Here is a 26,596-nt window from a genome sequence, read left to right as displayed (position 1 = left end):
TCCCTTTGATGTGTCTATTATGGCTCCTAGGTATTGTTGTACCTTGCGCGGCAGAATGTTGGATTTTGTAAAGTTGACGGTGAACCCGAGTTTGAAGAGGGTTTGTATGATCTGATTTGTGTGATTTGAGCACTCTATGAACGAATGGGCCTTGATTAGCCAGTCGTCCAAATATGGGAACACATGTATTTGCTGCCTTCTTATGTGTGCAGCGACTACCGCTAGACATTTGGTAAAGACTCTTGGTGCGGTTGTTAATCCGAAAGGCAGTACCTTGAATTGGTAATGTATTCCTTTGAATACAAACCTTAGGTATTTCCTGTGCGATGGGTGTATTGGTATATGGAAATAAGCATCCTTGAGGTCTAAAGTTGCCATGTAGTCGTGTAGTTTTAGCAATGGCAATACTTCTTGTAGTGTGACCATGTGGAAGTGGTCTGATTTGATGAAAGTGTTCACTACTCTGAGGTCTAGGATTGGTCTCAGCATTTTGTCCTTCTTTGGTATCAGAAAGTACAGTGAGTAAACTCCTGTGTTTATTTGTGTGTTTGGCACTAATTCGATTGCATTCTTTTGCAATAGTGCCTGCACTTCTATCTCCAGGAGATTGGAATGGTGTGTTGTTAAATTTTGTGCTTTTGGTGGTATGTTTGGAGGGAATTGTAGAAATTCTATGCAATAACCATGTTGGATAATTGCTAGAACCCAAGTGTCTGTAGTGATTTCCTCCCATGCTTTGTAATAATGACCTATTCTTCCCCCCACTGGTGTTGTGTGGAGGGGGTGAGTGACATGTGAGTCACTGTTTAGTAGTAGGGGTTTTGGGGCTCTGAAATCTTCCTCTATTTCTAGGGAATTGCCCTCCTCTATATTGTCCCCGAAAACCTCCTCTATACTGTCCCTGGTAACTGGACGGTGTTGCTTGTGAGGTGCTGGCTTGTGTGCTTTGACCCCGAAACCCCCCTCGAAAGGGCGTTTTACGGAATGTGCTGTAATTCCCTCTGCTCTGCGGGGAGTAGAGTGCGCCCATGGCTTTGGCAGTGTCCGTATCTTTTTTGAGTTTCTCAATCGCTGTGTCCACTTCTGGACCGAACAGTTCTTTTTCATTAAAAGGCATATTGAGAACTGCTTGTTGAATCTCTGGTTTAAATCCAGACGTTCGGAGCCATGCATGCCTTCTGATAGTTACAGATGTATTAATTGTCCGTGCAGCTGTATCTGCAGCGTCCATGGAGGAGCGGATCTGGTTGTTGGAAATGGTCTGTCCCTCCTCAACCACTTGTTTTGCCCTATTTTGTAAGTCCTTGGGCAGATGTTCAATGAGATGTTGCATCTCGTCCCAGTGGGCTCTGTCATAGCGCGCAAGTAGTGCCTGGGAGTTCGCGATGCGCCACTGGTTTGCAGCTTGTGCTGCGACTCTTACCAGCTGCATCGAACTTGCGGCTTTCTTTATCTGGGGGTGGTGCATCTCCAGATGTGTGAGAGTTGGCCCTTTTCCTAGCTGCTCCTACAACGACAGAGTCTGGTGGCAGCTGTGTAGTGATGAAAACCGGGTCTGTAGGAGGCGCCTTATACTTTTTTTCCACCCTTGGTGTGATTGCCCTACTTTTGACCGGCTCCTTAAAGATGTCTTTTGCGTGCCGGAGCATACCAGGGAGCATAGGCAGGCTTTGGTATGAGCTGTGGGTGGAGGAGAGTGTGTTGAATAAAAAATCATCCTCGACCTGTTCTGAGTGGAGGCTTACGTTGTGAAATTGTGCTGCTCTAGCCACCACTTGAGAATACGCGGTGCTGTCTTCTGGTGGAGATGGCTTCGTAGGGTATGCCTCCGGACTGTTATCTGACACTGGGGCGTCGTATAGGTCCCATGCGTCCTGATCTTGGTCACCCTGGCTCATGGTGGTGTGAGCTGGGGAGTGTGATGGAGTTTGTGCTGGTGAGACGTTAATCACGGGCGGAGGAGAGGGTGGTGGGGTAACTCTTTTCACCACTTTTGGTTGTGGTGTCTGTTCAGTCTGGAACTCCAACCTTCTCTTTCTCCTAATGGGGGGAAGGGTGCTTATTTTTCCTGTCCCCTGCTGTATGAAGATACGCTTTTGCGTATGGTCCACATCAGTTGCTTGTAGCTCTTCCTCAAACCTATGCTTTTGCATTTGGGAGGTTAGCGAGTGCTCTTCTGTATAAGAGCCTGAAGCTGGGTCGCTTGCAGTTTGTTTCGGCATCGAAACCCTGTCTGCGTGTTTTTTCGGCTCCGAGGTGACTTTTTTCTTTTTCGGGGCCGAAACCTCTCGGCGTCGATCTGCTTCGGTGCCGCTGTCTCGGCGTTGAGCCGTGTCCACACCGGCATCTCGGTGTCGAGGCTTGTCTCCAGCACTTTCTCGGTCCCGAGAAGGCTGCGTGCCGGTGTCTCGACCGGAGTCGGACGACCTCGGCACTGTTTGGGCCTTTTTCGGTGCCGACGGTCGGTCACCGAATTTATGGGTGGAGCCATGGCCGGATGGCAGTGGCGTCCCCTGGGCCTTATAAATGTTTCTCTGTGTGGTTTTCGACGTCTTACTCACGGTTTGTGTATCGTCGAATCCTTCGGAGTCTGAGTCTTGGATCGAGAAGGTACCTTCCTCTTCCTGTTCCTCGAACTCCCGTTGGGCTGTCGGTGCGGACGCCATCTGAAGTCTTCTGGCTCGACGGTCTCGGAGTGTTTTTCGGGACCGGAACGCACGACAGGCCTCGCAGGTGTCTTCGCTGTGCTCAGGTGACAGGCACAGGTTGCAGACCAAGTGTTGGTCTGTGTAGGGGTATTTATTGTGGCATTTGGGGCAGAAACGGAACGGGGTCCGTTCCATCGGCGTTCTTCAGCACGCGGTCGGGCCGACCAGGCCCCGACGGGGGATCGAAAAACTACCCCGAAGGGCACCGGAGCTCTTCGATCTTCGATGCGGTGTGGAATCTAAGTACGCCGATCCCGAACGCAACAATACCGACGAAAATCTTCCGAAATTAGCTAATTTTCCGTTCCGAAACTCGGAGCGACAGGAACACGTCCGAACCCGATGGCGGAAAAAAAACAATCGAAGATGGAGTCGACGCCCATGCGCAATGGAGACAAAAGGAGGAGTCACTCGGTCACGTGACTTGAAAGACTTCTTCGAACAAAAACAACTTGTAACACTCCGGCCCAACACCAGATGGCGAGCTATTGCAGAACATGCGTATCTACAGCGACAGATGCCATCGAACCAGTTGTTTCTCATTGAAGGGAATATTGAGCACTGCCTGCTGTATCTCTGGTTTAAAACCAGACGTTCGTAGCCATGCGTGCCTTCTTATAGTCACAGATGTGTTAATTGTCCTTGCAGCTGTGTCTGCTGCGTCCATAGAGGAGCGTATCTGATTATTAGATATGTTCTGTCCTTCCTCAACCACCTGTTTCGCCCTGTTTTGTGGTTCCTTGGGTAGATGCTCAATGAGGTGTTGCATCTCGTCACAATGGGCTCTGTCATAGCGCGCAAGTAGTGCTTGAGAGTTAGCGATGCGCCACTGGTTTGCAGCTTGTACTGCGACTCTCTTTCCGGCTGCATCGAACTTGCGGCTCTCTTTATCTGGGGGTGGTGCATCCCCAGATGTGTGGGAGTTGGCTCTCTTGCGAGCTGCTCCTACTACGACAGAATCTGGTGGCAGCTGTGTGGTGATGAAAACAGGGTCTGTGGGAGGCGCTTTGTATTTCTTTTCAACCCTTGGTGTGATTGCCCTACTTTTGACCGGCTCCTTGAAGATTTCCTTTGCGTGCCGAAGCATTCCTGGGAGCATAGGCAGTCCTTGGTAGGAGCTGTGGGTGGATGAGAGGGTGTTGAATAAGAAGTCATCCTCGACTGGTTCTGAGTGGAGGTTTACGTTGTGGAACTCTGCCGCTCTAGCCACCACTTGTGAATAAGCTGTGCCGTCTTCTGGTGGTGAGGGCTTTGTGGGATACGCCTCTGGACTGTTGTCCGACACTGGGGCGTCGTATAAGTCCCAAGCGTCTTGGTCTTGGTCACCTTGGCTCACAGTGGTGTGAGCCGGGGAATGTGATGGAGTTTGTGCTGGCGAAATGTTAGTTACAGGTGGAGGAGAGGGTGGCGGAGTTACCTTTTCCACCATTTTTGTTTGTGGTGCTTGGTCTGTCTGAAACTCCAGTCTCCTTTTTCTCCTAATAGGGGGAAGGGTGCTTATTTTCCCTGTTCCTTCCTGTATGAAAATACGTTTGTGCATATGGTCCACTTCGGTGGATTGCAACTCTCCCTCAAATCTATGCTTTCGCATCTGAGAGGACAAGGACTGCTCCTCTGAATAGGAACCGGTAACTGGGTCGGTTGCGGGTCGTTCCGGCACCGAAACCCTGTCTGTATGCCTTTTCGGCTCCGAGGTGACCTTCTTTTTTTTTTAGAGTCGAAGCCTCTCGGCGTCTATCTTCCTCGGTGCCGCTGTCTCGGCGTCGATCCTTTTCAGCAGCACTTTCTCGGTCACGAGAAGGCTGCGTGCCGGTGTCTCGACCGGAGTCGGACGATCTTGGCACTGTGTCGGCCTTTTTCGGTGCCGATGGTCGGTCACCGAATTTATGGGTCGAGCCATGGCCTGGTGGCAGTGGCGTCCCCTGGGCCTTGTCACTTTTCTTTTGTTTCTTCGACGTCTTACTCACAGTTCTTGGATCGTCGAATTCCTCGGAGTCTGATTCGTGGATCGAGAAGGTTTCTTCTTCCTCTTGTTCCTCGAACTCTCGGTGCGCTGTCGGCGTGGACGCCATCTGAAGTCTTCTGGCTCGACGGTCACGAAGTGTCTTTCGGGACCGGAACGCACGACAGGCCTCGCAAGTCTCTTCACTGTGCTCAGGCGACAGGCACAGGTTACAGACCAAATGTTGGTCTGTATACGGGTATTTGTTGTGGCATTTGGGACAGAAACGGAACGGGGTCCGTTCCATCAGCGTTGTTGTACACGCGGTCGGGCCGACCAGGCCCCGACTGGGGATCGGAAGCTACCCCGAAGGGCACCGGAGCTCTTCAATCTTCGATGCGGTGTCGATTCAATCTAAGCCGATCCCGAACGCAACAATACAGACGTAATCTTCCGATAGATAGCTAACTTTCCGTTCCGAAACTCGGAGCGACAGGAACACGTCCGAACCCGATGGCGGAAAGAAAACAATCGAAGATGGAGTCGACGCCCATGCGCAATGGAGACGAAGAGGAGGAGTCACTCGGTCCCGTGACTCGAAAGACTTCTTCGAAGAAAAACAACTTGTGACACTCCGACCCAACACCAGATGGCGGGCTATGCACAACATATGTATCTCCAGCGACAGATGCCATCGAACATATATTTTTCTATACAAAAACCTATTGGCCTGGAATTGTCTTTGAGTGTGTGTTCCCCATTTATTGCCTGTGTGTGTACAACAAATGCTTAACACTACTCCTTTGATAAGCCTACTGCTCAACCACACTACCACAAAATAGAGCATTAGAATTATCTCTTTTTGCCACTATCTTACCTCTAAGGGGAACCCTTGCACTCTGTGCATGCTATTTCTTACTTTGAAATAGTGCATACAGAGCCAACTTCCTACAACCTGGTACAACACCAACATCCTCAATAGGTCTTTCTTGATCTATTTGTATGTCAACATGAGGTCGCAAATAGGTCTGAAGTCTCTTTCAGGGCCTTTCTTTCAAACCAAAAAGTAATAGGAACAAACCCTAATTATATTTTTGGGAGTGGAGACTTCCGCCGCTGCATGCTTCTGGAGTAGGTGTTTAGTCCTTTCAGAAGCAAATCTTGACAATGCAGGTAGGATTTCCTTTGTGAAGCTAGTGAGAATATCCATTCTGACCAATGTTCAAGGGTTATCTGTCTTTTGTTACATTTTACCATTCCTGCAGATGGCTGGTAATACTTCCCCCTCCCCAAGCCCCCCAAAGACAAATTACTAACAGAGAAGAGAGAAGAAAGAAATCATTGTTTTGGAGACGTTTTACCTGGGGCCGTGGGTGGCTACTTGCTAAAACCTTTCTCTTTTGAAGGTCTCTTGTGATGGTGCGGTCTTCGTTGCAGCAGTTGTTCCTGCAGATATTGGGGGGATTGAATCCTTATCTGAAAAAATGGCCTGTCATAAGGCAGATAGTGTCTTTTATTGCCCTGTTTTCTTGTCGTGGCAGGTTAATTTTAACATGTTGTAGGAAGTTGGCTCTGTATGGGCTATTTCAAAGTAAGGAATAGCATGCACAGAGTCCAAGGGTTCCCCTTAGAGGTAAGATAGTGGCAAAAAGAGATAATACTAATGCTCTATTTTGTGGTAGTGTGGTCGAGCAGTAGGCTTATCAAAGGAGTAGTGTTAAGCATTTATTGTACATACACACAGGCAATAAATGAGGAACACACACTCAGAGACAAATCCAGCCAATAGGTTTTGTTATAGAAAATGAAAATGTCACTTACCCAGTGTACATCTGTTCGTGGCATTAGTCGCTGCAGATTCACATGTTTGGCACAGTCCGCTGCCTGGTGTTGGGCTCGGAGTATTACAAGTTGTTTTTCTTCGAAGAAGTCTTTTTGGTCACGGGACCGAAGGACTCCTCCCTCTTTGGCTCCATTGCGCATGGGCGTCGACTCCATCTTAGATTGTTTTCCCCGCAGAGGGTGAGGATGGAGTTGTTTGGTATAAATAGTGCCCATGCAATGGAGTGAATATGTATGTATGATAAGAGTTTCTAAAAATTATTTACAAATGTTCAGATGTTTAAGGTTTATGATCTACTTCTAAACGGCTACAGGCTTCCCGGGGAGGTGGGAGGGTACATGTGAATCTGCAGCGACTAATGCCACGAACAGATGTACACTGGGTAAGTGACATTTTCAGTTCGATGGCATATGTTGCTGCAGATACACATGTTTGGCATAGACTATAAAGCAGTTACCTCCCCTAAAAGCGGTGGTTTAGCCTGTAGGAGTTGAAGTAGTTTGGAATAATGTTCTTAGTACAGCTTGGCCCACTGTAGCTTGTTGTGCATTTAGTACGTCTACACAGTAGTGTTTAGTAAACTTATGAGGCGTAGACCAGGTTGCAGCCTTACATATTTCGCTCATAGGAATGTTTCCTAGAAAGGCCATTGTAGCACCTTTCTTTCTGGTTGAGTGTGCCTTTGGTGTAATAGGCAATTCTCTTTTGGCTTTAAGATAGCATGTTTGAATGCATCTGACTATCCATCTAGCAATGCCTTGTTTAGAGATTGGATTTCCTATGTGTGGTTTTTGAAAAGCTATGAACAGTTGTTTTGTTTTCCTGATTAGCTTTGTTCTGTCAATGTAATACATTAGTGCTCTTTTGATGTCCAATGTATGTAGTGCCCTTTCAGCCACAGAATTTGGTTGTGGGAAGAACACTGGCAATTCTACTGTTTGATTTAAATGGAATGGTGAGATTACTTTTGGCAGAAATTTTGGATTTGTTCTTAGAACTATTTTATTGTTGTGTATTTGAATAAATGGTTCTTGTATGGTAAATGCCTGTATTTCACTTACTCTTCTGAGGGATGTGATTGCAATGAGAAATGCGACCTTCCAGGTTAGATATTGCATTTCACAGGAATGCATGGGTTCGAAAGGGGGACCCATGAGTCTTGTTAAGACGATGTTAAGGTTCCATGAAGGAACTGGTGGTGTTCTTGGTGGTATAATTCTTTTTAGCCCTTCCATGAATGCTTTAATAACTGGTATTCTAAATAGAGACGATGAATGAGTAGTTTGTAGGTAAGCAGATATAGCTGCGAGGTGTATTTTTATAGATGAAAAAGCGAGATTCGCTTTTTGCAAATGTAGTAAGTATCCTACTATGTCTTTAGTAGAGGCATGTACTGGTTGTATTTGATTGGCATGGCAGTAGTAAACAAATCTTTTCCACTTAGATGCATAGCAGTGTCTAGTGGAAGGTTTTCTAGCTTGTTTTATGACCTCCATGCATTCTTGTGTGAGGTCCAAGTGTCCAAATTCTAGGATTTCAGGAGCCAAATTGCCAGATTCAATGATGCTGGGTTTGGATGTCTGATCTGTTGTTTGTGTTGTGTTAACAGATCTGGCCTGTTGGGTAGTTTGACATGCGGTACTAGTGAAAGGTCTAGTAGAGTTGTATACCAAGGTTGTCTTGCCCATGTGGGTGCTATCAGTATGAGTTTGAGTTGGTTTTGACTCAACTTGTTTACTAGATATGGAAGGAGAGGGAGAGGGGGAAAAGCGTACGCAAATATCCCTGACCAATTCATCCATAGAGCATTGCCTTGTGATTCGCGGTGTGGGTACCTGGATGCGAAGTTTTGGCATTTTGAGTTTTCTCTTGTTGCGAACAAATCTATCTGGGGTGTTCCCCAAATTTGAAAGTACTTGTTCAGAACTTGGGGGTGAATTTCCCATTCGTGGACTTGTTGGTGGTCTCGCGAAAGGTTGTCTGCTAGTTGGTTTTGTATTCCTGGAATAAATTGTGCTATTAGGCGAATGTTGTTGTGAATCGCCCACTGCCAAATTCTTTGTGTTAGGAGGCACAATTGTGTTGAGTGTGTTCCTCCTTGTTTGTTTAGATAATACATTGTTGTCATGTTGTCTGTTTTGACAAGAATGTATTTGTGTGTTATTATGGGTTGGAAGGCTTTTAACGCTAGAAATAATGCCAACAGTTCTAGGTAATTGATATGAAGTTTTGTTTCGTGTATATCCCATTGTCCTTGAATGCTGTGGTGATTGAGGTGTGCTCCCCACCCTGTCATGGAAGCATCTGTTGTTATAACGTATTGAGGCACTGGGTCCTGAAATGTCCGCCCTTTGTTTAAATTTTTGCTGTTCCACCATAGAAGCGAGAGGTATGTTTGGCGGTCTACCAACACCAGATTTTGAAGTTGACCCTGTGCCTGTGACCATTGTGATGCTAGACACTGTTGTAAGGGTCGCATGTGTAGTCTTGCGTTTGGGACAATGGCTATGCATGATGACATCATGCCTAGAAGTTTTAGCACAAATTTTGCTTGTATCTTTTGGTTTGGAAACATAGCACTTATTAGCTTGTGGAATGCTTGCACTCTTTGTGGACTTGGAGTGGCAATTCCTTTTGATGTGTTGATGGTTGCTCCTAGATATTGTTGTGTTTGACACGGTTCTAGGTGTGATTTTGTGTAGTTGATGGAAAACCCCAGTTTGTGAAGGGTTTGTATGACAAAGGTGGTGTCGTTTGCGCATTTTTTTACTGTGTTGGTTTTGATTAGCCAGTCGTCTAGGTAAGGGAACACATGTATCTGTTGTCTCCTGATGTGTGCTGCTACTACTGCTAGACATTTTGTGAACACTCTTGGTGCAGTTGTTATTCCGAATGGCAACACCTTGAATTGGTAATGTATTCCTTTGAATACGAACCGTAGGTACTTTCTGTGAGAAGGGTGTATTGGTATATGAAAGTACGCATCCTTTAGGTCTAATGTGGTCATGTAATCTTGCTGTTTGAGCAGTGGAATGATGTCTTGTAGTGTGACCATGTGAAAATGGTCCGATATGATGTAGGTATTTAGTGTCCTGAGATCTAATATTGGTCTCAATGTTTCGTCTCTTTTTGGAATTAGAAAGTACAGGGAGTAAACTCCTGTGTTTTTTTGTTGTACTGGTACTAATTCTATTGCATCCTTTTGCAGTAGTGCTTGAACTTCTAGTCCTAAAAGTTCTAAATGATGTTGTGACATTTTGCGTGTTTTGGGGGGGATGTTTGGTGGGAAGTTGTGGAATTCTATGCAATAGCCATGTTGGATTATTGCTAATACCCAATTGTCTGTTGTAATCTGTTGCCAAGATTGGTAGAATTGGCTTAGTCTTCCCCCCACTGGTGTTGAGTGAAGGGGTTGCGTGACTTGAAAGTCACTGTTTAGGTGGAGGTGTTTTTGGAGTCTGGAATCTTCCCCTACTCCTTGGGAATTGACCCCCCCGATATCCCCTGAAACCACCCCTTTGGAAGGAACCCTGATATGGTGTGGTTCTTGATTGTTGGCTGGTGGTGTCTGTGGGTTGGCCACGAAACCCCCCTCTAAATGGAGTTTTTCTGAAAGAGCCTCTGCTCTGCGGGGAGTAGAGTGCGCCCATGGCTTTGGCCGTGTCTGTGTCCTTTTTAAGTTTTTCAATGGCTGTATCCACTTCCGAGCCAAACAGTTGTTTCTCGTTGAAGGGCATATTAAGGACAGCCTGCTGGATTTCAGGTTTGAAGCCTGAAGTGCGTAGCCAAGCGTGTCTCCTTATGGTGACAGCAGTGTTGACTGTTCTTGCTGCAGTATCGGCTGCGTCTAGTGAAGAGCGGATTTGATTGTTTGAGATCGTTTGTCCCTCTTCCACTATTTGCTGCGCCCTTTTTTGGTATTCCTGGGGAAGATGGTCTACGAGAAGTTGCATCTCGTCCCAGTGTGCGCGGTCATATCTGGCCAGCAGCGCTTGTGAATTTGCGATGCGCCACTGGTTGGCTGCCTGTGACGCCACTCTTTTCCCTGCCGCGTCAAATTTTCGGCTTTCTTTGTCCGGAGGTGGGGCGTCGCCAGATGTATGTGAATTTGCTCTTTTGCGAGCTGCCCCTACTACCACAGAGTCGGGTGGTAACTGCGAAGTAATAAACACTGGGTCTGTGGGTGGTGGTTTGTATTTCTTATCCACCCTTGGGGTGATGGCTCTTGATTTTACGGGCTCCTCAAAAATTTGTTTTGCGTGCCGTAACATCCCTGGTAGCATTGGGAGACATTGATATTGGCTATGTGTAGCCGAGAGGGTGTTAAATAAGAAATCATCCTCTATAGGATCGGAATGCAGTTGGACATTGTGGAAGTCTGCAGCCCTAGCCACCAGTTGCGAGTATGAGGTACTGTCCTCTGGCGGTGACGGCTTTGTGGGGTATGACTCGGGATCATTGTCCGGCACTGGGGTGTCATACAGGTCCCAAGCGTCTTGATCCTGATCATCATGACTTATGGTAGTTTGCGCTGGTGCGTGCATTTGTGGCGGTGTTTGTGCCGGCGATGCCTGTGGAGGAGAGGGCGGAGGCGTGACTTTTTTAACCACTTTGGCTTGTGGTTGTGTGTCATCCTTTGGAAGTCCGATCTTTCTTTTCCTCATGATTGGGGGAAGGGTTGATATCTTCCCTGTATCTTGCTGGATGCACAGTCTCTTTTGTGTGTAGTCCGATTCTACACTTTGGAGCTCTTGTCCAAATTTGTGCATTTGGCCACTTAGTCCTTGTTCATCTGAGTAGGATGAAGGTGTGGTATTTTTCGGCGCCGAGAGAGAATCTTTTTTCGGTTTCGGCACCGACAGAATCTTTGTTCCTTTCGGCATGGATTCTCGGTGCCGATGTCTTTCGGTGCCGGTATCTTGTTTTTGTCTCTCGGAGCCGCTTTCTCGGCTCCGAGGTTGCTCCATGGCGGTCCCTCGACCGGAGTCGGGTGTCTTCGCTATGGGCGTGCCCTTTTTCGGCCCCTTCGACGGGTCGCCTGATTTATGGGTCGAGCCATGGCCTGTTGGCAGTGGCGTCCCCTGGGCTTTTGGTTTGTCGATGGATTTACTTTTCGACGTCTTACTCACAGTTTGTTGCTGTTGTTCGACGTCGGAGTCTCCGGATTCTGATTCCGGAACCGAGAATGTTTCCTCTTCGTCGTCGAAACGTTGTTTTGTCGACGTGGACGCCATTTGGTGACGCCTGGCTCTTCGGTCCCGGAGTGTTTTTCTGGACCGGAAGGCTCGACAGGCTTCACAGGTATCCTCCTTGTGCTCGGGGGACAAGCACAAGTTACAGACCAAGTGCTGATCTGTATAAGGATACTTACTGTGACATTTTGGGCAGAAACGAAACGGGGTCCGTTCCATCGGCTTCGATGTCGCACGCGGTCGGGCCGACCAGGCCCCGATGGGGGATCGAAACTGCCCCAAAGTCTTCCGATGATCGGTGTCGATGTACCTAACTATCCCGATACCGAACGGAACAATACCGACGCTTTCTTCCGAGATTCTGACTAACTTTCCGAACCGAAACACGGAGCGAAAAGGAATACGTCCGAACCCGACAGCGGAAAAAAAACAATCTAAGATGGAGTCGACGCCCATGCGCAATGGAGCCAAAGAGGGAGGAGTCCTTCGGTCCCGTGACCAAAAAGACTTCTTCGAAGAAAAACAACTTGTAATACTCCGAGCCCAACACCAGGCAGCGGACTGTGCCAAACATGTGTATCTGCAGCAACATATGCCATCGAACATATATTTTCTTAGTTTATTTTAAGAACCACAGGTTCAAATTCTACATGTAATATCTAATTTGAAAGGTATTGCAGGTAAGTACTTTAGGAACTTTGAATCATTACATTAGCATGTATACTTTTTACATAAAACACAATAAGCGGTTTTACAAGTGGACACAGTGCAATTTTCACAGTTCCTGGGGGAGGTAAGTTTTTGTTAGTTTTGTCAGGTAAGTAAATCACTTACAAGTCTCAGGTTTGGGTCCAAGGTAGCCCACCGTTGGGGGTTCAGAGCGACCCCAAAGTTACCACACCAGCAGCTCAGGGCCGGTCAGGTGCAGAGGTCAAAGAGGTGCCCAAAACACATAGGCTTCAATGGAGAGAAGGGGGTGCCCCGGTTCCGGTCTGCCAGCAGGTAAGTACCCGCGTCTTCGGAGGGCAGACCAGGGGGGTTTTGTAGGGCACCGGGGGGACACAAGTTCACACAAAAAGTACACCCTCCGCGGCACTGGGGCGGCCGGGTGCAGTGTAGAAACAAGCGTCGGGTTTTCAATGGAAATCAATGAGACCAAGGGATCTCTTCAGCGTTGCAGGCAGGCAAGGGGGGGCTCCTCGGGGTAGCCACCACCTGGACAAGGGAGAGGGCCTCCTGGGGGTCACTCCTGCACAGGAGTTCCGTTCCTTTAGGTGCTGGGGGCTGCGGGTGCAGGGTCTTTTCCAGCCGTCGGGAAATGGAGTTCAGGCAGTCGCGGTCAGTGGGAGCCTCGGGATTCCCTCTGCAGGCGTGGCTGTGGGGGCTCAGGGGGGACAACTTTGGTTACTCACAGTCTCGGAGTCACCGGAGGGTCCTCCCTGAGGTGTTAGTTCTCCACCAGTCGAGTCGGGGTCGCCGGGTGCAGTGTTGCAAGTCTCACGCTTCTTGCGGGGAGTTGCAGGGGTCTTTAAATCTGCTCCTTGAAACAAAGTCGCAGTTCTTTTGGAGCAGTGCCGCTGTCCTCGGGAGTTTCTTGTCTTTCTTGAAGCAGGGCAGTCCTCAGAGGATTCAGAGGTCGCTGGTCCCTTGGAAAGCGTCGCTGGAGCAGGTTTCTTTGGAAGGCAGGAGACAGGCCGGTAAGTCTGGGGCCAAAGCAGTTGGTGTCTTCTGGTCTTCCTCTGCAGCGGTTTTTCAGCTCAGCAGTCCTCTTCTTCTTGTAGTTTCAGGAATCTAAATCTTTAGGTTCAGGGAAGCCCTTAAATACTAAATTTAAGGGTGTGTTTAGGTCTGGGGGGTTAGTAGCCAATGGCTACTAGCCCTGAGGGTGGGTACACCCTCTTTGTGCCTCCTCCCAAGGGGAGGGGGTCACATTCCTATCCCTATTGGGGGAATCCTCCTTCTACAAGATGGAGGATTTCTAAAAGTCAGAGTCACCTCAGCTCAGGACACCTTAGGGGCTGCCCTGACTGGCCAGTGACTCCTCCTTGTTTTTCTCATTATCTCTCCTGGACTTGCCGCCAAAAGTGGGGGCTGTGTCCAGGGGGCGGGCATCTCCACTAGCTGGAGTGCCCTGGGGCATTGTAACACGAAGCTTGAGCCTTTGAAGCTCACTGCTAGGTGTTACAGTTCCTGCAGGGGGGAGGTGTGAAGCACTTCCACCCAGAGCAGGCTTTGTTTCTGTCCTCAGAGAGCACAAAGGCTCTCACCGCATGAGGTCAGACACTCGTCTCTCAGCAGCAGGCTGGCACAGACCAGTCAGTCCTGCACTGAACAATTGGGTAAAATACAGGGGGTATCTCTAAGATGCCCTCTGTGTGCATTTTTTAATAAATCCAACACTGGCATCAGTGTGGGTTTATTATTCTGAGAAGTTTTATACCAAACTTCCCAGTATTCAGTGTAGCCATTATGGAGCTGTGGAGTTCGTTTTTGACAGACTCCCAGACCATATACTCTTATGGCTACCCTGCACTTACAATGTCTAAGGTTTGGCTTAGACACTGTAGGGGCATAGTGCTCATGCACTGGTGCCCTCACCTATGGTATAGTGCACCCTACCTTAGGGCTGTAAGGCCTACTAGAGGGGTGACTTATCTATACTGCATAGGCAGTGTGAGGTTGGCATGGCACCCTGAGGGGAGTGCCATGTCGACTTACTCGTTTTGTTCTCATCAGCACACACAAGCTGGCAAGCAGTGTGTCTGTGCTGAGTGAGGGGTCCCCAGGGTGGCATAAGATATGCTGCAGCCCTTAGAGACCTTCCCTGGCATCAGGGCCCTTGGTACCAGGGGTACCAGTTACAAGGGACTTACCTGGATGCCAGGGTGTGCCAATTGTGGAATCAGAAGTGCATTTTAGGTGAAAGAACACTGGTGCTGGGGCCTGGTTAGCAGGGTCCCAGCACGCTTCTCAGTCAAGTCAGCATCAGTAAAGTGGGGGGTAACTGCAACAGGGAGCCATTTCTTTACATCAACGTTATGTGCCCAGTAGTGGAAATGTTGCGGTCAAGAGGTATATGGCTGATAATGTACCCTGTCTATAGCCTGCTGCTGCATCAGAAGCCCACAGAGCAACTTCAGCAGTTAGCAATTATAAATCTCAGCACCTGAAGAAGTGACAGGGTACTCAACAAGTGGAAATCTGAATGTATTCACAGACTAACAGGCCCGGACGCTCCAGCACAAGAAGCTCTCCCTCATCAGAAAGGCAATAAGACGGGTGATAGTCAAGGATTTTTTTCTCTTTGATTCTTAGCTTGGATAGTCCGTCTCCTGGCAGCATCTATTCAGTTGATTATTTAGGGTCCCTACCTTATTGGGCTCTTCTTTGGTAATGCTCTTTGTGGCAGACACTATCTAGCCGCAGATTCTGCACCTCTGGATTTGGAAGCTTTTACCTTAGTGCCTCTGTGTACTGAAAGGTGGCACCATGTGGCTCCATACTGTTGATGTTAAGCTCCGCAAATTAACTGCGGGCCCATGAAGGCCATACGCCTCGGCACTGACGTCAGTTGCTTTTAAAGACTGTCCGCGCCCCCAAGCATGGAGCCACTAAAGTAAATTCGTAAGAATGTGCAGAATCCTAGACTTGGGATCCTATTAATGGATAGAGGCCAATCACAGAACGAGGACAACAGGACGGGCAGTGAGGAACCTGCAGCTAGATAGTCTCTCTACCAGAAGGTACGCTTCTGTACAGCTTTTTAACTTTTTTTTGCTCCAGCAAACCCCACAAAGATCCGATTGTCCACTCATTAGGTCATTGATACACTCCATGTATAAGCTTAGAGCTCTCTTGGGGTCCAAGCAGTGGAAACTCTCCTCCCCTTAGTGGGTGGTGAGGCGGAGCACTGGATAGTGGATGACTTTAGTCAAAACTGCATCAATTACCAGGCAAAACTTGGGGGTTACCATGTCAAAAGGGGCACTTTTCTACAATTACTACAACACACCTGTGCAAACGAACTGTGTTCTGGTATGCCAGACATTGTGCTCACTCACAACCCCCTTTCTGACTTGCTAATACTCTTCTCCACTTTCATTGGTGATATAGTGTTTTAATCACACAGCTGTTAATAGTGGGGAACTACATGAAACAGCTTAGTTATCCCTCTCCTCAGTGAAAAGAGATACCAGGATATCTGCCGCCATCAATTATTGGGAATTCCTAATCTAATATTGTGGTGATTGTACGTTTATGTCTTAGTACTACTACCTGTTTGGCAAGTGGTAGAGGAGGGTGATAAGGAACTGCTTGTAAAACTAACAGATGTAATTTGTTCACCATTCTCCCCATTGTTTCAGCAAAGAAGACTGGGCTTCAAAGAACAGGAGATATGCAGGACATTTAATTCAAATAAAATACAAACTCAACCTGAAATATGGATTAAAAAATAAACCAAATGATGTCCAGTCACCTGAAAATGCTAAATGCACCATCCCCACAAACAAATATCAAGTGAAGCAGGTTTTGAAGTTTAGTATACCATCTGTAATGTTTGATTAAAGTTAATACTCACTAATTAGAGTATTCATACAGTTATAAAAGGAACACTAAAGGTGATCAGGCTTGTTACTGAAAAGAATGACATTACATGTCTCTTGAAACTTCTTAAGAATTTGTAATACATGTACTGCTTGCAGCACTGGAGCATTTTAAATGAACAACATTAGATACTGTTCGAGCTCCAGGAAGATGGGACTCATAAGACAGACCAAATTCAAAGACAATGCATAAAACTAATCTTATCTGTTCAGGGATAGTTACTCGAGAGACTTCAATAACAGTGTCAGGATCCACTGTTGACATGTCCACATAACACTTCCCAGGACGGATTCCCTGTAGAACACCACTCGGGCCAAGGACAAGCTGTGGAGAGGTAAACAAATAAAGATTATTGCATATTATAAAAATAATAACACTACTGAATACCCTACCTATTCAGTAAGATGACACAGTAAGATGACAATTCCTGCTCTTCTGCTGTTGCCCAACTGATATCTCAGTGCCATATCTAACCGTGTCCTGAATATTCCGCCTCCACCACCTATATAGAGGACCAGGACAAACAATCCCATCGACAAACATCTACTCTGGTCCTGCCCCCATGAAGAGCATCCTGGACAAGGGATAAAATGTCTGGGACCAGCACCACTTCCTATCCGCATCAGTCTCAACGTAATACCTCCCTTGATTGAAAGTGCCCTCTTTCTTGGCATGGTTACCCCATTTTCTGCCTGTTGTCAATGTGTTTGACTGTGTTCACTGGGATCCTGCTAATAAAGACACCAGTGATTATGCACTCGCCTAACTTGTTAACTGTACCTTTTTCTTGCCGCAATTAGCATACTGGCACACGCATGTAAGTCCCTGGTATTGGTACCTAGGTACCCAGGACACTGTGGTACCAGGGGATCCCTATGGGCTGCAGCAGCTATTCTCCCACCCATAGGGAGCCCATGCACAGGGTTCTGCAGGCCTGACCTTGCAGTTTGAGTGAAACGGGTGCATGCAACCGTTTTCACTACAGGTCACTGTAAATCCCTCCTATGGTAGGCCATCTCAGCCCAGATGGCAGGGTGCAGGTACCTGTGTTTAAGGGCACCCCTGCGCTAGCAGGGGTGCCCCCACAAGCTCCGGATCCATTTTCCTGGATGTCGTGAGTGCAGGGATGCCATTTTACAGGCGTACTGGACGTAAGTCACTACCTATGTCCAGCTACATAATGGTAACTCCGAACCTGGGCATATTTGGTATTAAACATGTTGGAATCATACCCCAATACTGTTGCAAGTATAGGAATTAGGATTCCATGCACTCTGGGGGATCCTTAAAGGACCCACAGCATTTCTACCACCAGTCTTACAGGATTTTCCAGGCAGCCCAGGATGCTACAGCCCTCTCAGAGAGGTTTCTGCACTCAAGCTGCATCATCTGATCAAGCCCAGGAAGGCAAAACACAGGATTTCCTTTGGGAGAAGGTGATAACACACTCTCCCCTTTGGAAATAGGTCTGACTGGCTTGGGAGGGGTAGCCCCCTAAGCCACTGGTATGCTTTGAAGGGCACATTTGGTGCCCTCCGTGCATAAACCAGTCCACAGCAGTTAAGGGACCCCCAGTCCCTGCTCCGGTGTGAAACTGGACAATGGAAAGGGGAGTGACCACTCTCCTGTCCATCATCACCCGAGGGGTGGTGCTCAGAGCTCCTCCAGAGGGTCCTTGGGTTCGACCATCTTATTTCCAAGGTTGGCAGGCAACTCTGGGGGCATCTAAGTGGTAAGTCCAGGCAGGTGACGTTAGAGACCCCTCCTGGTAAGTGCTTACCTGGCTATGTGACTAGATCTCTCTCCTGGGTGGGTCATCAGATTTGGCTTGCAAGATTCCAGCAGGACTCCTCTGCAACGTCCACTTCTGGCTACTGGAACCGAGAATAGACCCTCCAGGAGCCGACAACGCTGCAATCCATGAAGAAGACTCTTCTGCAGCTTTGTTTCCACGGCTCCCACCAGCTTTGCAACATTTCCCCAGCCGTGCATCCTCAGAAGACAGCAACTCTTCAGCCTGCACAAGAAGAAGAAATCTCCCTTAGAGTGAAGGAGTCACTCCCCTAAATCCGTGGGCACATGCTGCAATGACGACTTGCTGCATGGATCTCCTCTCATCTCGAGCTACATGGATCCTGCATCACGTGTGGTGGTCCAGAGTAGTCCTCTTGGTCCTCTCTCCCAGCTGTCCAACTTTGTTGGAAGTAAGCCATTGCCTTCCTAAGCAGGACAGTATCTCTGTGCATTGTCTCTCTCACAGCTGCCAAGGCTTGTTTGCATCTCCTCCAAGGATCTTCATGCAACGTGCAGCTCCAGTCCCCAGCACTCCTGCCTGCGATGCACAGCCCTCTCTTTGGTTCTCCTGTGGCGTGGGATCCCTTTCTGTAGTGCGGCATGGGCTCCTTCTGCAACTTGTGTCCCCGTCCTGTGGGACTCCTGGGGATGCTGCCTCTGCTCCTGTGGACACTCTGCGACCCTTTTTTTTGGGTGGTTTTAGGAAATTCCAGTGATTTACTCCTGCTTCGAGTCGCTTTGGGGGGGGGGGGGGGGGGTAGAGTACTGTGTTACTTACCTATGTGGTTTTCTAGTACTCCCAGCTCCCTGCTACACATTCCACTCACCTAGATGGGGGTCTTGTGCTCGCATTCAATTTCTTTAGTATATGTTTTGGGCTTCCCCTTGGGTCACTATTAGTTATTGCTATATGCACTGTTTTCTAACCTTTTCTATACCTATTTCTGATTACTAGTGTATATATTTAGGGTATTACTTACCTCCTACTGGAGGGTGGCCCTTCTAGTATTTTGTGCCACTGTGTCCCAAAAATAAAATATCTTTATTTTTGTACAACTGAGTGTTTTTTTATTTGTGTAAGTGCTGTGTTACTATAGTGGTTTTGGATGAGCTTTGCATGTCTCCTAGATACGCCTTGGCTGCTCATCCACAGCTACCTTTAGAGAGCCTGGCTTCTAGACACTGTCTACACTTCACTAAGAGGAGATATCTGGACTTGGTGTAAGTTGTAAGTACCTTAGGTACCCACCGCACACCAGGCCAGCTTCCTATAATGAGGCCTATCTGTTAAATTTGTCTGCCTCGCAATTCTCCTTCCCTACTAGATAAATCGCTTGAATGTCTGTTTCTTTGAATTGCACAATTCCACAGTTGTTGAGCTTGTTTCAAGAGGGGCGGGAATGGAGTCCCTCCCTGTTTGTTGATGTAAAACATTGTTGTGTTATCTGTTTGAATTAAGACAGTCTTTCAGAGAATGTGTTTCTGAAATGCTTTCATAGCAAGAAAAACAGACTTTGATTCCAGCCATTGTATGCGTTGTACTGTGTAGGGTAATCTTAGTGATGTCTCTGGGCATGTTATTTTATTAACAATTAGGCCTGCTGCATCAGCCCTTTGGCCTTTTAACATTTTATTTTATTTCAGCAATGGCTGTCTCATCACAACAAGGAGGACTGATAGCGCTTCCACCAGCGCAACTGTGCTGTGAACCCATGATGCAGTATTTCGGGGGGCACCATTAACTGGTGTGCAACTGGTCTGTGTCCTTCAGACAGATTTTGGATTGTGTGCAGCCTGTGTTTTGATGCCTCTGGTTGGTGCCTTTTCGAATGTGCACCAAACATTTGTCTTTTTAAGTAGTGCTTACTTTCACTGGACATAGATTTGTTGATGTTCTCGCTGGGGGCTCAATACCAGTCTTGCAGGTTGAGGGTGAATATGCTATGGGAAGCCAGTTATGAGCTGCCTTTCATGGATCATGCAGCTCTTGACTCAATATCGGGCACAACAGAGGATGCTGCTGCCTCAGCTGGAGTTCAGGCTTTAAAACATGAGTGCTCCTTGGTTTTCCTAGGAACCGATTTGGTCACGTTACCACTTGCCAAAGTGGAGCATTTCCTTGCTTCAATTCTCCATGCTGTAATTGGAGATTTTCAAAATGACACTGACTTTTAAATTCAGTTTCATTGGCCTCTTCCAAACATCTTTTTATATTTACATGCTCAAGGGTGTTTTAACTTGCCATAATTGACGTTTATGGATATAAGTTTTAAACCATTGCATTTTAGTTGTTTTTAACTTAGGAACTAGGCTGCTTTACCAACGACAAGTGGGGGGTGTTGTAGAGTCATTTTTAGTGATGTCTCTTGACATGTTATTTTAGCAATTAGGCCTGCTGCTTGGTGCTTTTGGTCTTGCAACGTTTTATTTTATTTCATTCTTTAAGAATCGGCCATATTTGTGGTGGTGTTTTAAAAAAAAAATGTTGTCTTTCGCCTAGGAAAGCATTACATTTCTTAGCATGACATTCTTTCACTCTGTGCTTTCCTCGAGGCTGCAGAAAGATAGGATTGTCGGCACAAGTGGAACACTGCGTCTCTAACATTCACAGAAACGCACTTATTTTCACTTGGGGACACCTTTTCAGAACACCAGTTGATTTAATATAAATACTCTTCCCTGCCCCATGTATGTTAGAGGGAGGTTCCAGCCAGATGGCCATGCACGCATGCTGTCTGACTTTGTTACACCTGCTCTCTGAGACCACTGGTTCCCTGGTCTACATGGGGATGGTGTCTCTTTAGAGAACAGGATTCTCTCCACCACTGTCCTACTCGGGTAAGAGGCTCAGGCCTCTTGATACATTGCTCCAGTGCACTCCATGCCCCCCCTCCCTGCCCCCCGGACAAAGCCCCACTTTTGGTGGCAAGTCCAGTGAGAAAGTTAGGAAAAACAAGGAGTGGCCACTTCAGCTAGAACCACCCCTAAGGTGTCCAGAGCTCAAGTGACACACTCCTTGCAAAATACTCCATTTTGGTTTGGGGGACAGGGACCAGAAGAGTTACGTCTGTGTCCCCCTCCCCAAAGTGAGTGGACACGAGAAGGGTGTAGTCACCCTCAGGGACAGTAGCCATTGGTTACTGCCCTCTGACCCTGTAACGGCTCTAAATCCGGGGTTTAAGGACTCCCCGAACCTAGCTCGTCAGATTCCTGGCAACCTCGCAAGAAGAAATAAGGACTGCTGAGCTGAACCCCAGCAGAAAAGACTGAAGATGCAAACTGACTTGGCCCCAGCCCTATCAGCCTTTCTCCAGCTTCTAAAGCCCTGCTCAAAGAAGGCAACGCATCCTGCAGGACCAGCGACCTCTGAAAAGCCTCAAGAGGATTGCCTGCACCCCCAGAGGAGCAAGAATTCACACGGACAGCGGCCCTGTCCAAGAAGAAACCCCATCCAAGGACTCCAGAGCCTCCCCAGATCCGCAAGTCCTGCCCATTCTGCACAAGACTCCCACAGCCGGAGTCCAGGTGGCCCAACCGACAAGAGTTGGCCCCCAGGTGATTCTGAGCAAGTGCCCACCCTTAGTTGACCACTCCTGTCCAACACGACATCGCCTGCAGCCTGAATCCAGAGGATCCCCCTGACCGGGACAGAACTGGACGAAGATTCCCCACAGCAAAAGGTACCCCTGTACTCGCAGCTCCTGGCCTTGGGGAATTTGACCTTTGGTGCAGCAAAGTCCAACAGGCGGCCCTCCTCCTTGTCTAGTCTGTCCCGGAACAGACCCCAGAACTTCACCTCAGCCCAACACTATTTGCACCTTGCACCCGGCCGCCCCTGCGTCGCTGAGGATGGTATGTTTGGTTCTAACCTCTCCCCCCAGTGCTCCTTTAAACCCCCCAGGTCTGCCCTCTGAAGGCACAGGTACTTATCTGCAAGCAAGCGTGATTCTGAGTGCCCCCAGTCTCCATAAGAGCCCATGTTAAATATACCTCAACTTTCACCTCAGCATCAGGCCTGCCCCGTATTGCTGGTGGTGGGTGTTTGGGGTTAACTTGAAACCCAACCTGTGGACATCCTAACCCCAGAGACTGGAACTGTGCTAACTTTTCCTCCCCCTAGAACTCCTTCTGAAAATTGCACTGTCAACTTTTAAACAGATTATTGCTTTTTATTTAAAAAAAAAGTATAACCTGCCAATTTGAAACAAAGTGGTATTGATACATATGTTGGATACATACTTGCAAATGAACTTACCTGCAACTTGAATCTTGTGGTTGTCGAAATTAACAAAATATATTTTTGCTATATAAAAACAATTGGCCTGGAGTTAGTCATTGGGTGTGTGCTCCATTTATTGCCTGTGTGTGTACAACAAATGCTCTGCACTACACACTGATACGTCTTACTGCTCAACCACACTACCACAAAAGAGATCATTAGTATTATCCATATTAGCCTCTGTTAAGCCTCTGAGGAACCCCTGGACTCTGTGCACAATACATCTAATTTTGATACAGCATATACAGAGCCAGCTTCCTACAGGCATATGTTGAGTAATTTCCCCTGTTGATTTCTTGCTTTGATCCCGGTTCTATTGCTTGTTTGGTTAGTAACTCTGAGGAATAGAATTGTTTCCTCCTTTGAATGTATCCTTTTCTTTGGCCCCTTTGCTGGTGGGTATTTTATTAATTCTATATGCACATTTGATTATATTCAGAACCCATTTGTCGGAAGTTATTTTCCTTAACTCCTGGAGAACAAGTTTTAATCTTCCACAGACTGGTGAAGTGTGATGGAATGTGGTATTGCTGCTAGTTTGAATCCCTCAAGCTTTGTTTGATGCTGCCATGCAGTCACTTGCTTGCAGGAGTTGATCCTCATCTTGTTTGCCCTCTGGCTCCAACTCGTATCCTAAAGGAATACCTCTCTTGTTGGTGGTACTGTCAATTCAGTTGTGATGATCTTTGTGTGAGCCTCGACATCAGGTTTGAAACCCAAAATTCTGAGCCATGACTGGCGTCTTAGGGTAACTCATCAATAGGTGGCAGCTTGACATGTCAGCTACATCTAAGGCCAATTTCAGACAAGTGTTTGCAATATTCTTGCCACTCTCCACTAGACGTGCAGCCTTCTTTCTATATTGGTTAGGAAGGTGCTTCATTAGCTCCCCTGATTCGTCCCAGTGCTGGTGTGTGAGCCGGTTGACTAGAGCAATGGAATTGGCAATGCACCACTGGTTTGCTGCACTACATTCTGTCCTCTGACCCAGGAGCTCCATCTTTTTGCTCTCCCTCTGAAGGTGGCCCTGATGTTGAGGGAATATTCACCCTTTTCCATACAGTTGACGTGAAAATAGAGTCTGCTGGGACTGTGCCCTTTATATAGGATCGTTTGACAAGAACCTATATTTCTTCTCTGTTCTCAGAGTGACTGTTCTACAAGATGCTGGCTCCTTAAAGGCTTCTCTGTCCTGGTCCAGAATACAGGAAGCATAGGCAGATATTGGTTCCTTGTCTGTGTTAGCAATAGTGTTTTTAACAGGAAACAAGACTGTGGTTTGTCCTCTTCCAACTGCACATTAAACTTATCTGCTGCATTCTGTATTACTAAATTGTACATTCCAATATCATCTGGGGGTGACTGCTTCAAGGGATAGGACTCTATATCCTCTTCAGGAGAGTCTCCTTCAAGGTCTTCCCATTGCCACTCCCCAAAATCTCCTTCACAAGGTTGAACATAACCTTGATCCTATTCATAGTAGACCTCTTCCTCTTGAGGCTCAGGCATGTTAGGAGGTTTGCATTTCTTCAACTTCTGACGCAAACTCTTACGACATCAACGTTTTTTGTGAGATTTGAAAGGTTTTCAGACTTTTGTCGAACTCCCTCTTCTTTTGGAGTAGCGCAGCCATTTCGGCTTCGAGCCTCTTCTTTTTATTTTCAATTTTGATGGCCTGGTCTTCGCGACTGATCAACAACTGCTTTCTTTTTGACACTGACGTTGAAGTTTCTTTTGTTGTCTGTATAGACTGTGAATTTCAATAGTTTGAGAAGGAGTAGAGTCCTTTTGATGCGGAAACAGCATCTTTTGCCTTTCCGATCTTTGACGAATTGAGTTTTTTCAGGGTTTTGACTCCACTGGAAACCCCTTTGAAGTCTCCAATGGACTCCTTTTCCTGGGTCTTACCAGCATACAACGATCATTTTGACACCGAGGCCCCCCTTTTGATGTTGCAAGACTGATTTATTTATTTATTTATTTTAGACTCTTGTGTCTTAATGGAGGTTTGGGAATTGCTTATCCCCTACTAACTCTTTCGGCATCTCTTCTCTGACGTCTAAGATGTCTCAAACCTACTCTGTAGTTACTCCTTCAGCACCCTCTTCTTAAAAGTGATGGTGCCAACTTCTCTCTCTGTGGTGTGCCATTCTCGGCTTTTGTCTCTCTTTCAGCGTCTTTGGAGCGAAAACAGAGCAGGCCTTCCAATCTTTGTTATGGTGGCCAACGGGAAGACAAAGAATGCACACTGGAGGCTTGTCTATTGTTGTATTTAAGGTGACAATTCTTACAGAACTGAAACAGCGTATTTTCCATCATGCATTCTCTATGATCCATCGAAATACGCTTGTGTTCTTCCTTTCGTTCTCTCCTAGAAAGTGACTGGAGAATGATTTTTCTTACTGGTTCGATTTTCCTTGCAGTTTTTGGGTAATTTGTCGAAGTTCCTAGTTAAGTTGAAGACATCTCCACGAAAACATTCAGATCCAACAGCAGAAAAAAAGAATCTGAAGGTTGCAAACTGGGACAGAGACACTCTGAGGAAATCAGAAAATGTCAAAAGGAGACAGCAAATGGAGGTTCCATCGACACCCACCAACAAACCAAAGTAGAAAAAGAAGACGGACTAAAAAAAAATTGAAAAATAGTCTGGACCCAACCACTAGATGGCCGAATAATGCACAGCATATGAATCCAGGGAAGATTCAGGCTGTAAAGACAGTATTTTTAGAATACAGGGGCAGGTAAGGGCACTGGGCTGTAAGGGTGTTTTTAGGGTTCAGGGGGAGTGTTAAAGGGTAGAATCTGATAAGGGTATTTTATGGTTTAGCAGTAGGTAAGGGCAGAGGGTAATATGGGATTTATTAGGGTTTAGGGTGGGTAGGGGTATAGGGTGGTAAGGATAAAGAGATTTGGTGTGGTTCTAACCAATAAAAACTCAAGCCCACTATACACACAGATATAGATTATAAGGAAAATGTCACTTACCCAGTGTACATCTGTTCGTGGCATGAGTCGCTGCAGATTCACATGCTTTGCACATCCCGCCATCTAGTGTTGGGCTCGGAGTGTTACAAGTTGTTTTTCTTCGAAGAAGTCTTTTCGAGTCACGAGATCGAGGGACTCCTCCCATTTCGGCTCCATTGCGCATGGGCGTCGACTCCATCTTAGATTGTTTTCCCCGCAGAGGGTGAGGTAGGAGTTGTGTATTATAGTAATAGTGCTCATGCAATGGAGTGAATATGTATGTACATAATGTAGTTTAAAGTGATATATTTACAAAGTTACAAATGTTCAAGATCAACTTCGAAACGTCTACAGGCTCCCGGGGAGGCGGGTGGGCGCATGTGAATCTGCAGCGACTCATGCCACGAACAGATGTACACTGGGTAAGTAACATTTTCCGTTCGATGGCATGTGTAGCTGCAGATACACATGCTTTGCATAGACTAGTAAGCAGTTATCTCCCCAAAAGCGGTGGTTCAGCCTGTAGGAGTTGAATTTGTTTGAAACAATGTCCGTAGTACTGCTTGGCCTACTGTGGCTTGTTGTGCCGTTAACACATCCACGCAGTAGTGTTTGGTAAACGTATGAGGCGTAGACCATGTGGCTGCCTTACATATTTCGTTCATTGGAATATTTCCTAGAAAGGCCATGGTAGCACCTTTCTTTCTGGTTGAGTGTGCCTTTGGTGTAATAGGCAGTTCTCTTTTAGCTTTAAGATAGCAGGTTTGAATGCACCTAACTATCCATCTAGCAATGCCTTGTTTTGAAATTGGATTTCCTGTATGAGGTTTTTGAAAGGCGATAAATAGTTGTTTTGTCTTTCAAATTAGTTTTGTTCTGTCAATGTAGTACATTAGTGCTCTTTTGATGTCTAATGTATGTAGTGCTCTTTCAGCTACAGAATCTGGCTGTGGGAAGAACACTGGTAATTCTACTGTTTGATTCAAGTGGAACGGTGAGATTACTTTTGGTAAAAATTTGGGATTTGTTCGTAGAACAACTTTATTTTTGTGTATTTGAATAAATGGTTCTTAAATGGTAAACGCTTGAATTTCACTCACTCTTCTTAGAGATGTGATGGCAATTAAAAATGCAACTTTCCACGTTAAGTATTGCATTTCACAAGAGTGCATGGGCTCAAAAGGTGGGCCCATGAGTCGTGTTAAGACAATGTTGAGGTTCCATGAAGGAACTGGTGGCTTTCTTGGTGGTATAATTCTCTTTAGG

General features: G+C 46.8%; 1 protein-coding gene across 1 annotated transcript in view; it reads right to left on the bottom strand.

Moving 5' to 3' along the window:
* The window catches only part of GLYR1 (glyoxylate reductase 1 homolog), a 482,931-nt gene that overhangs the window by 187,646 nt on the left and 268,689 nt on the right, over positions 1 to 26,596 (bottom strand). Inside the window, exon 12 of the mRNA XM_069210697.1 lies at positions 16,513 to 16,614. Coding sequence (XP_069066798.1) covers positions 16,513 to 16,614 — 102 coding nt within the window. The remainder of the gene's footprint in view (positions 1 to 16,512; positions 16,615 to 26,596) is intronic.

Source organism: Pleurodeles waltl, chromosome 10 (assembly GCF_031143425.1).
Source record: "Pleurodeles waltl isolate 20211129_DDA chromosome 10, aPleWal1.hap1.20221129, whole genome shotgun sequence".
In the NCBI taxonomy this organism is placed as follows: Eukaryota; Metazoa; Chordata; class Amphibia; order Caudata; family Salamandridae; genus Pleurodeles; species Pleurodeles waltl.
The sequence above is the reverse complement of the archived record's forward strand: the minus strand, read 5'-3'. Positions and strand labels throughout refer to the sequence as shown.